Raw genomic sequence first — 15,160 nt, forward strand, 5'->3', positions numbered from 1 at the left:
CTCTCTCTCCACAGGAAGCCGAAATTGGGATACATTGTCGTCATGGGTGGTGCACTGAAATTTGTTAGTTTTTCTTTCTTTCTAAATGGTACAGAAAATTGAGGTGCATCTTAAAATCGCTGGCATCTTAGATTCAATGAAATATGGTATAGGCTGCTTCAATATTTCTTTTCTTTTTTCTTTTCTGCTTTTTTTTGTTTTGTTTTTTGAGATGGAGTTTTGCTCTTGTTGCCCAGCCTGGAGTGCAATGGCGCGATCTTGGCTCACGCAACCTCCGCCTCCTGAGTTCAAGCAATTCTCCTGCCTCAGCCTCCTGAGTAGCTGGGATTACAAACATGTGCCACCACACCCAGCTAATTTTTGTATTTTTAGTGTAGACAGCGTTTCTCCATGTTGGTCAGGCTGGTCTCGACCTCCTGACCTCAGGTGATCCACCCGCCTCGGCCTCCCAAAGTGCTGGGATTACAGGCCTGAGCCTCCACAGTCTGGATGCTTCCTATCAAGATTATACGGCAGAATTAGTCCTCACCAAATATCCACATGCTCCCCTACTATCTACAGCTTCTCTGCAATTCAGCTGGGCCCGTGTGGGCAATTCTGACCAACAGGTCATGAACAGGTCATGAACAGAAGTGACTCATGTCTTTCACCACTCCCTGACCTCCCACCCCAGCCCAAGGCAGTTAAGTGCTGATGTACCTCTTCTATCCCCTTTTCCCTGCCACAGCAAAATTGGGAGCCAATAGGTACTAAATACTCATTTGTTTCACAGGCTTGCAGTAATATACACCCACCTGGCAAGTGGACCATGAAGACTCCTTCTGCTGGGTTCCTACTAAGCAAAGACTCATTACTTTCCACACCTGACATTTTAAGTAGTAGCCCTGGGGTGCCGCTCCACCTTGTTCCTGTGCATCTCTGAGCTTTTCATGATCAGCTAAACTTCCGCATTCTTTTACCATAACTGGCTTGGGGATGGGGGAGAAATAATCTTCCAAAGTGGAACACAAGGAAAAGCATTTGATTTCTACTCTCCAAATATTTGGTGAGATTTGAGAAGCAACCAGGAATGTGAGCTTCAAAAAGTTGGGCGATTTCTCCAAGGTGGAAATCTTTTGGCACACCGAATCTTTTGGTCCACCGGCTTCTTGAGAAGCCTTTAAGGCCAATCGATCCCCAGAACAAGATCTCTCTTGGGCCTCACTGGGAGTTATTCTTTTGAAAATGCAATTCTGAATTCATTTTTTGTACTGTCTCAGGAAAATCCTGTTTGTGAAAATGCCTCATGGTATCTCCCTGAATCTGAAGAAGTAAAGAGAAAAGACTGTTTGCTTTGATGTAATCAGATTCTCTGGAATTTAATCCTATATCCTATTTATGGCTGAGCTAGCCATTCAAAATTAAAATGAACCTTTCATCCGTGTGTATCATAAATGGGCATTTATCAGGATTATATGATTTTGCAATCCATCTGAATACGTAACCAGAATTTGTTTTCCTTCCGTTTCACTATGTAATTACCATGCAACAATAACAAAAGTGACATGTTTGAAGAACAGATAAAATGCTGTAAATTGGCCAGTAATGGTGATATTTCCTCATCTTCTGAAAAACCCATTTATTCTCTCTCTCAACAAATCAAGGCATTGTCAGCCCATACTCATCTTGTGGCCAGAGGGGCTCCACCAATTTCTGGATGTAAGTGAGTCCTGGAATGCAGATGAGGCCGACTAACGAAGGCTTTCAGTGCAGGCAGCTGGTCTTTGCTTGCCTCAATTTTTAAATCATCCATAATGGGGCCAAGACCTCCCAAGCACTAAAAAGAGCGAGCTGACATGCTGGACAAACTGTTAATTTTTTCCTGAAGAAGCTGCTATATTGCACATCTGTCACTGCAGCGCAGACAATTACTCACCGAGTCAGGGAAAAAAATCTGCTGCTTGTTTCTAGCTGAGTTGTTAAGGGACTTAATGGAGAAATACAATGGCGTGGGAGTCAAAACATGCTGGTTTCCTGTGTGCTCGGCAATTGTTTCCTCCTTTTGGAAGACTGTCTTGTAATATTAAAACATGTGAAGTAGACTAAGATGTGTGTTTAAAAAAACAGCAAAGGAATTAGAGAGATACAATAAAAGGGCAGGCATATAAAAGATGTAGGACGATCAAGAACCTAGCCTTACAGATTACTGACCACTGTACTTACTGCTGAGAATGTAACAACGCTGTGGCCAGTGTATTAGAAATATTGTGATTTTGCACATTATAAATTTCAGACTTTTAATGTGTATTCCCCAAGTGCTTCACAACCATCTAAAAATTATTTTGTGAATTTCATGCCTCATATATGCAATGTGGATCATCTATACTGTTTCCATAATGAATTACAGCCATCAATGAGACACTTTAGAATCCTAGATTTGTCAGTCATCTAACAGAACTTTAGTTTTTTTTTCTTCATTAAACTCATTTGCTTATCATACATATGAAATCCTGGCATTTGAAGAAATTAACTTCAATAAGTGATGCAATAATTTGTTTGGATTTGAAAAGCATATATTGAGTTAGTATACTATTTCTCAGTCTTTCTATTTATATTGAAGAATATTGATTTTAGAAAGAAAGAAACTTTTTTTTAGAAATTTAATAGGAAGATGCAAACAGAAGATAGTTTTGGCTGTTTTACTTGGGATACTATTATAAAATACTTTTATCTCTACAGCCTTACAGCTGGAAAATCAAGCATTATACACACTCTTAAAATACTAGCAATTTATCTTGAAAGTTCAAACTAAAAGAAAAAAAAAAGAAACACAAAAAATAGCCCTCAATTTTAACCTTACTTCAGCCTTGAAAAATTAAGAAACAAACACAGGACATTCTGATATTGCAACAGGAGGGAAGTATGTGGATCTGAGAATGATTTAAACTGTCTGACAATTCAAAGACAGGAGACAACTCTAATGTACAGATAAAACTAAAAGTGACAATAGTAGATCATACTCCTGGCAGTCAATGGCACTGACTCACTGGAGACAAATCTGGATCTACTTAAAGTGTCAGGTGTGTAAAGTAATGAATCTTTGCTTAGTAGTAACCCAGCAGAAGGAGCCTTCATGGTCCACTTGCCAGTTGAGTATATATTACTACAAGCCTGTTAAATAAATGAGTATTTAATACCTACTGCATGAAAAAAAAAACCCTACTTATTTTAAAACTTTACTCAGTATTTTGGGAGAAAAGATAAGTTTAATCAACATAGTAAAATGCCTCTTACAGCAAACAAAACTCAACACTTTAATGCATATTACAAAAACACTTAAAACGTCCAAGCAGCTTTATGAGAGGCACAACTTTCCAAAAGGAAATGGAGTGATTGTAACAGATTTGAACTCTGATGCTTTAAGTGGTCAGAGAGAGCGTGTGTACCTTGTTACATTAGAATCATAGACTCCTTGAACGGAAAGAGACCTTAAGCAAGTTAGTCTAATCAAGCTTCACAGAAACAATAAAAACAGGAAAATGTGGTAGAGCAGCTCACAATCGGCTATGAATACATTTGTGAATCAAATACGTTTACCAATATTTTTCTCTAATTTTTTCAAGATATTGAAATTTTTCAAGGCTTAATAACAATGAACTTAACTGCACTATTAAATGCTAATTGTCAATGGGTACCCATTTAAACACATTTTTAAAGTACTTTCAACTTTTAAAAAATTACTCTAAGGTAAAAGGGAAACATTTAAAGCACAAAGACAATGACTGCCTATAAATAATGTTCTTAAACATTATGTTTTATTCTTTCATTCTTTGTTGTACTGTTAATATAACTTTCTACCAAAAGAAAAAATAAAAAAATAAAAAATATTCTTTGCTAACAATTTCTTTACAATGCCAATTTAGATCACTTTTCTTTTTGAAAGACAAAATACAGGTGAAAATGGTTTTAAAAAGCATGTCAACAGTGATTTTTACTCTTTTGGGAAATATCTGCTCAAAATAAAATGTACTGAATAGAAGCAATTGTCAGTTCAATTTACAAGAATACCAATTCTCAGTGTTAAAATAAACATTAATAAAATGCAATATTTTGTAATTATGTCTGTATACTGCACACAGGCATTATAAATACACCTATAGGTACACATTATGTATGTCTTTACCCCTACTGTGTTAACTTCTGTTTGATAGCCACAGTATGAATTATAAAATATATGGTATTTAAATGCTGAGACCAATTATTGGCAGATTTTAATTAGCAATGAATGTTTATTTAAAAGGGTGCCATATAGTTTAAAAATAAAAGCAACCAAATTAAATAGTGTATTCGGGGAGCAGAAAAGAAGGAAACAAATGATTCCAGCACACAGTCTGGTCATTATCAAGTATAACAAATAAATTTTTTTTTTTTTTTTTTTTTTTTTTTTGAGACAGAGTCTTGCTCTGTCGCCCAGGCTGGAGTGCAGTGGCGCGATCTCGGCTCACTGCAAGCTCCGCCTCCCAGGTTCACGCCATTCTCCTGCCTCAGCCTCTCCGAGTAGCTGGGACTACAGGCGCCCGCCACCATGCCCGGCTAATTTTTTGTATTTTTAGTAGAGACAGGGTTTCACCGTGGTCTCGATCTCCTGACCTCGTGATCCACCCGCCTCGGCCTCCCAAAGTGCTGGGATTACAAGCGTGAGCCACCGCGCCCGGCCACAAATAAATTTTTTAAACAGTCAAGTTGCTAATGTAATCATGCTCAGCGTCTCTAGGCTATTGCAGGTAATTAGGATAGAAAAGGGAGACCTATGCACTCTCTGAAATTTTTAGTACAACCAATTAATTTGCTATGAGGCTACAGATCCTGTAGAAGAGTGGCTTCACAAAAGAGCAGAAGAAATATCCTACTACCTTTTAGAGGAAATATAAATGATACATTCTAAATCTTGGGTTCTATGGACGTCATAACTGGCAAAAAATTAACTAACTATATATAAAACACAAATTAGTGGGCTTCAGATGGTGAAAGACATTTGATTTATACTAAAAAATTCATATTTTAATTGTGTTTGTTTCTCCAATTAAGTTCAGGTACAACCAGAACATCAGGTCTGCACTGAGTTTTCTTAAAGACTGAGGGCATGTCAGTAGAAGTATGGGGGAAGCTTGGGATGTTATCACTTCTTTGCTTTGAGTGCTGATTCTGTACAATTAAACACTTCAACAGAATAAGAAGTATTTTAAGTCCTCTGTGAATCACATAGAGGGCTCTAGGGGTCAAGATGAAGAACTGTCTTCTATTAGCTGAAAATACAAAGAAGAATTTTTTTTAGGTGTTAGAGAAGCTAAGTCAACATCCTACAGAAGTTGCTTCAGAAGATTTGTACCTGTCCAGAACAGCAGTAAAGAGCACTCATAAGGACTGCAATATTTAATGAAGAAGTTCCTATACACTAGTCTGGCATATATACTGCTCTTCTTCACCATGAGCGTTTTTACCTCCATCAGAACATAATAAGGTGAAAAAGAACAGCCAAGTCCTCAGGAGTGTGGAACCACGCTCACAATGACCTCATTGTTTGCTCTCAGTGGCTTCAAACTTGGCTTTTTGAGATTCTAGGATTTTAGCAGATCTCCAGGCAATCAAATTAAGAAAAAGCTCAAACACCAAATTTTGAATAGACCCTAGAGCACAATACACTATCACAAAGAAGTTTTAAAACTTGTATATAATCTTCCCCTGGCTACATAGACAGAATGAGCATTTAGAAAATATCAGTTAAAAAAATGGCAAATTTCTAAGTAAAAAACTTGTAGAAAGTAATGATACCATGGGGTTACTTTATCCAACAAGAATGCTTCAAAAGAACATCTCTTCTGGTCGTCCATAGTCCCCTAACCAACCCGTCCTCTAGGTAACAATATCCCTGGGAAAGAAGATCATTCTCAAGAAATGTATATTTGGCAAACCATAAAGGCTTTCAAATAGCAGGTCGGCCTTCCCCTCCCTAGCTGGCAGGATTTTTTTTAGGGGACCACCTGAGAAAGGTCTGTTACATGCATAAACCTCCCTTAACACCTTTTAAAACCTCTTCTGGGGGCTAGGTGCTGTGGTTCGTGCCTATAATCCCAGCTCTTTGGGAGGCCAAGGTGGGCGGATCACTTGAGGTCAGGAGTTCGAGACCAGCCTGGCTAACATGGTGAAACTCCGTCTATACTAAAAATACAAAAATTATCCGGGTGTGGTGGTGGGTGCCTGTAATCCCAGCTACTTGGGAGGCTGAGGCAGAACAATCGCTTGAACCCAGGAGAGGGAGGCTGCAGTGAGCCGGGAGTGTGCCACTGCACTCCAGTCTGGGTGACAGAGGCAGACTCTGTCAAAAAAAATAAAAAAGAAAAAAGAAACAAACTCTTTTGGAAAGTGACAAGATTTTAAAAACCCATTGAAAGGTGATTCACATGTGTTATCTCAGTCTTTACTCAACCAGTAAAGGCCATTATAAATAGAATGATGATAATCATCATCATAAGTTGTTAATAATGAGGATAATAAATAAAGATCTTCTAAACTAAAAGCAATTTAGAATCTCTGATACTATGAAGCAAACGACTCAGGAACAGCTCAATACTAGGCACGTAATACAAACGACCTCTTTTGCTAGGTTTTAAAGTAACATCTTGGGTCCTAGAAAGGGCAAATCAGTACCATTTACTTCTTTTGTTCACCTTCTAAATGGGTTGGGCCATTGCCAGAAATCTGAGTTCTGGGAGAGCCATTTAACTCTTCATATAAATTGATTCAATATTGTAATAAATTACTCCAATGATTAAAATTTTAAATCCGTTTACTACACTTGAGTTGATCTTAAAAATAATATCAATCTTTGGGAAAACAGAGGTAGAAGTACATCTGGATTAATAGAATTTACAGTTCAGTCATGGTGAATTTAAAAAATACATTTTTCTTTCAATAATTATTTTATGTTCTAAATGAGGTAAAATTTATAAAATCTGCATTAAAGTAAGGTAGAGGGCACTCTGGTGATAACAATGATGAGGCTTATTTTTGTCAAAACGTCCAAGGGAAACATTAATTGTTGTTTGTCAACTGTGAACTTCACACTACATTGTGTAAGGATAGAAAATTAATGGGTATCACTCTGTCAGAAAATCCTCACAAAGAAGCCAAATTCAAGGAATATGAAATTGACAAGCCTTTCAAACAAAGATGTGTTCGGACTTCACTGATGCGATGGTAGGTCTTTTGGGTTACAATAGATAGGGATGATATAAAACACAATCTTTTCCTGTCTATCCCATTTTAGAAACCGGTGGGTGTGCTCACATTTGTCTGGGCATTGCAGCACTGCACACATACATGAATTAAGCAAAGCATCAGAAAGTATTGACACATGAGATTAAAATAAATAAGAGAAACGAGCTGCTCTTTATACCTAGAAATAGCTGGAAATTACTGAAAAAAATTAAAGGGCAGAGGTTTTCATTTTAGCACCATGAATTGTGATGAAATCCCATTTCTCTCACTATGGCAGGACTGTATGCAGTTAGGAAGCTAGAGTGATGTGTTTGAGGCAATGTAGATTTTTGCTTCAAAAACAGAAGTCATGTTATCATTTTAGAACAATGGGACATAGTGAATAAAGTCTGTAAAACATTTCTTCTTTGCTTTTCTTAGGCGGATTTTCCTGCATTGGGGGTAGTAGTTGCGGAAGTACTTTTTGGTAGAGGAAATCCAAGTCCTAATCCCTTTGGCCTCTGAATGGCTTGAATTGGCTCAGAGATCCCCTTGCCATCTCGTCCAAGGCCTGACCCAGGCGTCCAGCCCATATTCTGAAGCATTCGGTTTCCAATATTATTTTCTAGGATTGGCTGGGCATTTTCACCTACAAATCCTGAAATAATAAAACAACAGCACACATTAATTAGTATGAACACAGGTGAAGATATTAGGCTATGAAAACCTAAGTTTTGTTTCGTTTTGTTTTGCAACCAGGTACTAGAGGTGGGTTGCGTATTCATCTTTGGATACTTTTTGTAGTTGAGAGAACAATGGAAGAAAGATCTTGTTTAGAATTTCAATTCTAGCACTTCACAGCAGGGTGAGCTATTCAGCCTCTCTGGGCTTTTGTTTTCTCATCTGTGAAACAGCCATAATAAAACCTACATTGCCTATCTCACAGAAATTTGTAGGACAGATGAGATCATGTATGTAAAGAAACTTCTCAGTAAACCATAAAGTACTCTACTAATGGATTTATTTTCATTACCATGATAGCCTTATGGATTATTCAGAAAATCACCAACCTATATTGTAATATCTTACATTTGCCCATGACCTTGACATTCAACAGAACCAAAACTAAAACCAAACCAAACAAAAAGCACAACTGGTGGCATCTTGAATTCCTAGGAATTTACATTCTTATAATCCTCCTCCTTGCTATTTATTATTCAGTCTGTAACATATGCATCCTTTAGTTCCTTTCCTCCTTTTCCTTCCATGGCCATGTTTAAATGACTATATAAGTTAGTAGAAAGAAAATAGAGGAAAATAATATTAAAGAGATATATATATATTATAAAATTTAAAAAATATATTATATAAATTTGCAGGGACATAGACCACAATTCCCTTCATAGGCCTCCAGGGATAGATATATTTCTTCCTTCCCTTCCCTCCTTCTGTCCCTCCCTCCCTTCATTTCTTATTTGAAAAAGGACATTGGCTAGTGCTTCACATGAAATTTAGATATAGATGTTGTTTACTGTATTTTCTTAGCAGGTAATTGAGAAATGCATCTATTGTAAGCATTTTCTCTTTGATGACATTTTCAAAAATAGACTTCTAATTTAATTTTTTTTTTTTAGTTACTGTATATTTGGTTCTAGGGAAAAAACTCAGAAGTACTAGATATCTGAAGTCCAAGGATGGAGAAATTAACAAACACCATAAAAGTCAAAAAATACAAGAACTTGAGCTCTTTCCTTCAACTGCAAGCTTGGGCTTGTCCTTGGCCCTGGTTGGTCTGTCCCAGGTGTGGTACAGGTTGGCTCTTTCCTTGATTGGTTCATTTCTGTTCCTTCTCTAGCAGCAGGTATTAGATGATGGTGTATGAAAAGGGAATATAGCAAATCTGGAGCTAACCAGATACAAGCAATCAGAAGTCTTAATTATCAGAGCATTTCTCATGGTTACTCCCCTTTTAGAAGAAAGTGAAAAACAAACAAACTAATATTCGAGTCTGTAAGGAAAAAAAAAAAGAGAGATGAAAGTCTATCTTAAAAGAACCTTTGTCTTAGTGAGAACATATTCGGCCCAGCCCAATCTCTTACACCAGGGCTCAAATCTACAGGGATACAGAGTTTGACACCATTCCCTCCATAGGCCTCCTATACTACACTTTCCAAATATCTGTAGAATGCCTGTGGTACAGCAGCTGATTCCTGGCTCTAGCACATTTCTGTTCTGAAATGTGGACCATGTCTTCCTAGACAGAGGTTGAAATGGGCAGCTGTTGACATAACCACTCACTTCTCTCAAAGGTTCGTGAGTCTCTTTAGCACCAACCTACACCTCACCCTACCCCTACCCCTTTCCCATCATCAGTTTTCTTCTTCCCTGACTCATGATTACAGCACTTTCTCCCCAACTACAAAAAAAAAGTTGGAACTCTCTGTCCTACTGTTTCTCTGAGACAATGTTCAGAATGGTGGTACCAGCAGAAAAGGATTCTTGGATCTCAAACATCAATAAGAATAACAAAAATATTAACGATGAGACTCCAGAGTACAGTAGTGTTCTCTTTCTTATCCTGAGTTGTGGTTACCCAAATGGCCAGTTTATTATTGTTCTTTAAACTGTTCATATACTTTTTTTTTTTGGCAGAGTCTCACTCTGTTGCCCAGGCCAGAGTGCAGTGGTGAAATCTTGGCTTACTGCAACCTCCACCTCCCCGGTTCAAGTGATTCTTATGCCTCAGCCTCCCAAGTACCTGGGATTACAGGTGTGTGCCTTCACCCAACTAATTTTTGTATTTTTTAGTAGAGATGGGATTTCACCATGTTGGCCAGGCTGGTCTTGAACCCCTCACCTCAAATGATCCACCCGCCTTAGCCTCCCAAAGTTCTGGGATTACAGGCATGAGCTACCACACCCAAATTGTACATATACATTTTTAAGTGTATTCTTTGAACTATGTATTTCACAGTAAAAAATAAGATAATAGTAAAAGAAATGTCAGCATTGAACCAACAGTGTATCTTATCTGGTAATTTGTATCTCACATTGTGGGGAACAGCAAGTGAGTCACGCTCTGTGATTCTTACTTGTAGAACAAGGAAAGCGACAAAGTGCTACACATGAGTTTTAATACCTACACCCCTCTTATTTACTATGGAGTAATCATCAACTGATTTTCAAAGCCGTTTATTAAACATTTTGGTATTCTCAATCTTCAGTGCATTTCAAGACCAAGAAGAGACCACATCATTGCCATTTGCTAAATTCCTTACAGGGAGTAAGAACTAGTCAATGATTAATTGGCTTTGGATTTCTCAAATGGATTGACAGCTCATGGAAACAAGTATCTTAACACCTAACAGAAAGAACCTTCAACTACTTGCCTTTTGAGTGGCAACATCTAATGTCAAAGAAAAATTCTTGACTAACATTATTGACCACTTGAGAAGGGCAAAATGCATATACAGAGATTATAAATATATGTGTGAGTATGTGTTGTGTGTGACAGTGAAAAATGGACCTCTTAGTCACACATACACACGCACGCACTCACAACATAAAAATCTTTTGTCAAAAATGTTTAATATAACAAAAAAGCATTTAATTTTTAATTTTGAAGTCATGATTATGGTGGTAACCTCCAAGGTATGTAGTTTTTTCTGGACAGCTGCTAATCAGGTATGCCAGGTTAAACAGTGCCTTAGCATGTTGTCTCACATCCCTGATTTTTCAGTGATTGCCATGAATTAATTTACTTCTACCCTAAGCTAAAGTCAGACTAGAGGTCTAATGCTGCTCTGGGCTATACATCTGTTTACTCACATTTTTGATAGGATAGCTTGCAAAAGTTCGGAATTAAAATTTGTTTAATATTTAAGAAAACAATAAGGCCAATTTAAAATATTTCTAAAAAATTGCTAAATTATGGTGAATTTTCAGTCCTAAAGTGAACAGCAAATGATAATTGATTCACTATTATAATTGAAAAATGTTGGTATTTCAAGCAGGGTAGCCCAGGGGTGACCACCATACTCTCATGCTTTTGTTTTTATATAGATGGAAAAGAACTCATTCTCATTTTTTTAAATGATGGTTTCATTTCTCTTCTTTATAAAAATAAAACAATATAACATAAAAGAAAGCATTATCTTGTACTCAGAAAAAAAATGAACATTTTATTCTTCAAATGCTAAATCTTTCCTCATAGAAACACAACCTAAAAAACAAAAAAAGTAACAGATACTTCACTATTCGTGGAAAATGATTCTAGAGTGAAATCTACTGTTGGCTTCTCACCCTTCTTTTATGAGATTAAGACTTGGGAGTGGAACAACTCAGCCTCAGCGCAGTATACACCACAACCATAATTTCCCTTTCCTTGGCTCCTGGCAGTGTTAAAATCCTTTAAGACCTTTCCTAGAAGGCTCTCCTGCTCGGGCAGCTTTAGCAATACATTGCGTGCTAACCTTTCTGCCTGCTTCCGCTCCCAGCCTCCTGTCTGCTGGATCTCTTATATCCATTACAGCTGAGTCCGTCCTTTCCCCTCAAATCTTCCAAAGAGTACCGTGGAGGGTAATTCACTTGCATAATTGGCTCAAGAGATGAAAATCTTGTATCGGCCTCTCTTAGCCACTAATCTATCCAGCTGACTGCAAGCCTAATTGGCAGCTTGTTTAGTAATTTGGCTCCTAAAGTGTTGTATTGATGTTGGATAAACAGCCAATGGAAGGGGAGGTGACACATGCTGCTTCCCATAGAACAGCTAGTGCACTCCGCCTCTGTCCCTACCCTGTATTCACAAGGCATTTATTAGTTTGTGATCACTCTTTCTTCCCATGCTCTTTTCGGCATCACTTGACTAGCCAGCTGAGGGGCTGGGCTATTCTCATTATTATTAGCAACATTATAACAATGATAAGTTATGATACTGTCCTCTGTTCTCAGTAACTAATTTAGGGACATAGATTTTTGATTATTATTATTATGAACTCAAGGAACAGCATTAAGCACAGTTTAAGATGAGAGAAAGTGGTAGATGTCACTACTCTTCGTCTGTTTTAATTATTTCATTTATTAATATAGAAATGCTTCACTAATTCAGACTAGTCTATAATTTTATCTGCAATATTGCAGACATACTTCATGATACTTTTTTTTAACTAAAATCAGTTTAAATAGGTAAGTGCATAAATATATGAAGCACTGACTTATTTAAGTAACAGAAATCTAATGTAAAACTAGTTTTTTTTCCTTAAGTAATAAAAACTTTGTAAAGAATAAAAGACATGATCTGTTATTGACATGTTGAGAGGAGGAAGTGTTCTTATTAACATATGTTTTTAATTAAACCGAAATATATTTCTTATGGAATGCTTATGTATCAAACAGTATGCATTTTCAAAAAAAAAAAATAAAATCTTACAAATAGAAAACTGTTTTGGCCCTGAAGTCAGACAGGAATGTTCTGCTACAATATAATCAGAACCACTTTTGGTCTTCCTACTATAAAGCATGCCTACACAAGGCATGTGGTATATTTGTTAGGTATCTGACATTTATTATTTCTACCCTTCATTCAAAAAGGAAATTTTAACGGTCCTCAGAGAGTTGAAGTAACTTAACCTTGACCACACAGTGAGTAAGCTAGGATTCAAACTTTGGTTAAGCTTACTCCAAAAGCCTACACACATTTCTTTACCTGATTCCCTATAAGAATTTTTAGCAGAGATGTTGTACAAACGACAAAAAAATTCATTGAGTAATATATGAATTGCAATATTAGGTTCTCTCAATTTGTATGTGAACAATATATCGCAATTTGCATATGGACAATATATCACAAATATATCAGACACATTTGGATAACGTGAATACAATGATGTCTGCAGCCCTTATAAATTATAAATGCTTCCGTATCCATAATTTCTTTTGATCTTAACCTGAAAGGGGAGTATTATTGGCCCCATTTTGTAGATGTAACTGATGTTTGGAGAGATAATTCAGCTGCCCGAAGTCAATTAGCTAAAGAGTACCCCAGTTAGAACTTGAACTTATGACATTTGATCCCAAATGTTACCCTTTCAGCCGACTGAACACTGAACTTGCAATATTAAATCATCAATATTTTCTGATGCAAGTGGAGTTGCCGGCAAGATGGCCGAATAGGAACAGCTCCAGTCTGCAGCTCCCAGCGAGATCAGTGCAGAAGGTGGGTGATTTCTGCATTTCCAACTGAGGTACCCGGTTCATCTCACTGGGACTGGTTAGACAGTGGGTGCAGCCCACAGAGGGCGAGCAGAAGCAGGGTAGGGCGGTGCCTCACCCAGGAAGTGCAAGTGGTGAGGGAACTCCCTCCTCTAGCCAAGGGAAGCCTGGAGGGACTGTGCCTTGAGGAACAGTGCGCTCCAGCCCAGATACTATGCTGTTTCCACGATCTTCACAACCCGCAGACCATGAGATCCCCCTCCGGGTGCCTACGCCACCAGGGCCCTGGGTTTCAAGCACAAAACTGGGCGACCGTTTGAGCAGACACCAAGCTAGCTGCAGGAGTTTTGTTCATACCCCAGTGGCACCTGGAACGACAGCGAGACACAACCATTAACTCCGCTGGAAAGGGGGCTGAAGCCAGGGAGCCAAGTGGTCCAGCTCAGCATATCCCACCCCCATGAAGCCCAAGAAGCTAAGATCCACAGGCTTGAAATTCTCGCTGCCAGCACAGTAGTCTGAAGTTGACCTGGGATGCTTTGAGTTTGGTGGGGGAAGGGGTGTCCGCCATCACTGAGGCTTGAGTAGGCAGTTTTCCCCTCACAGTGTAAACAAAGCTGCTGGGAATTCGAACTGGGTGGAGCTCACCACAGCTCAGTAAAGCTGCTGTAGCCAGACTGCCTCTCTAGATTCCTCCCCTCTGGGCAGGGCATCTCTGAAAGAAATGCAGCAGCCCCAGTAAGGGGCTTATAGATAAAACCCCCATCTCCCTGGGACAGAGCCCCTGCGGGAAGGGGTGGCTGTGGGCACAGCTTCAGCAGACTTAAACATTCCTGCCTGCTGGCTATGAAGAGAGTAGCAGATCTCCCAGCACAGCTTGAGCTCTGCTAACAGAAAGAATGCCTCCTCAAGTGGGTCCCTGACCCTCGTGCTTCCTGACTGGGAGAAAACTCCCAGCAGGGGTCGACAGACACCTCATACAGGAGAGCTTCAGCTGGCATCTGGCGGGTGCCCCTCTGGGATGAAGCTTCCAGAGGAAGGAACAGGCAGCAATCTTTGCTGTTCTGCAGCCTCTGCTAGTGACACCCAGGCAAACAGGGTCTGGAGTGGACCTCCAGTGAACTCCAGGAGACCTGCAGCAGAGGGGCCTGACTGTTAGAAGAAAAACTAACAAACAGAAAGGAATAGCATCAACATCAACAAAAATGACATCCGCACAGAAACCCCATCTGAAGGTCACCAACATCAAAGACCAATGGTAGATAAATCCACGAAGATGAAGAAAAAACAGCATAAAAAGGCAGAAAATTCCAAAAACCAGAATGCCTCTTCTCCTCCAAAGGATCACAACTCCTTGCCAGCAAGGGAACAAAACTGGACAGAGAATGAGTTTGAGGAATTGACAGAAGTAGGCTTCAGAAGGTGGGTAATAAACTCCTCCAAGCTAAAGGAGCATGTTCTAATGCAGTGCAAGAAAGCTAACCACCTTGAAAAAAGGTAACTAGAATAACCAGTTTAAGGAAGAACATAAATAACCTGATGAAAGTGAAAAAGAACAGCATGAGAACTTCCTGAAGCATGCACAAGTATCAATAGCTAAATTGATCAAGCAGAAGAAAATATATCAGAGATTGAAGATCATCTAAATGAAATAAAGCATGAAAACAAGATTAGAGAAAAAAGAATGAAAAGGAATGAACAAAGCCTCCAAGAA

At 38.6% G+C, this 15,160-nt stretch overlaps 1 protein-coding gene across 7 annotated transcripts in view; it reads right to left on the reverse strand.

The window, feature by feature from the left end:
- Positions 1–3,269: 3,269 nt before the first annotated feature.
- Positions 3,270–15,160, reverse strand: part of GPATCH2 (G-patch domain containing 2) — a 194,270-nt gene continuing 182,379 nt past the window's right edge. For 6 of the 7 annotated variants that reach the window (XM_063613930.1, XM_055233680.2, XM_055233678.2 and 3 more), the window contains one exon: positions 3,270–7,894. In XM_063613930.1, the coding sequence (XP_063470000.1) occupies positions 7,674–7,894 (221 nt within the window). In that variant the 3' untranslated portion in view covers positions 3,270–7,673. The remainder of the gene's footprint in view (positions 7,895–15,160) is intronic. The other variant, XM_063613931.1, reaches the window with a different exon arrangement.

Source organism: Symphalangus syndactylus, chromosome 19 (genome assembly GCF_028878055.3).
Source record: "Symphalangus syndactylus isolate Jambi chromosome 19, NHGRI_mSymSyn1-v2.1_pri, whole genome shotgun sequence".
Classification (NCBI taxonomy): domain Eukaryota; kingdom Metazoa; phylum Chordata; class Mammalia; order Primates; family Hylobatidae; genus Symphalangus; species Symphalangus syndactylus.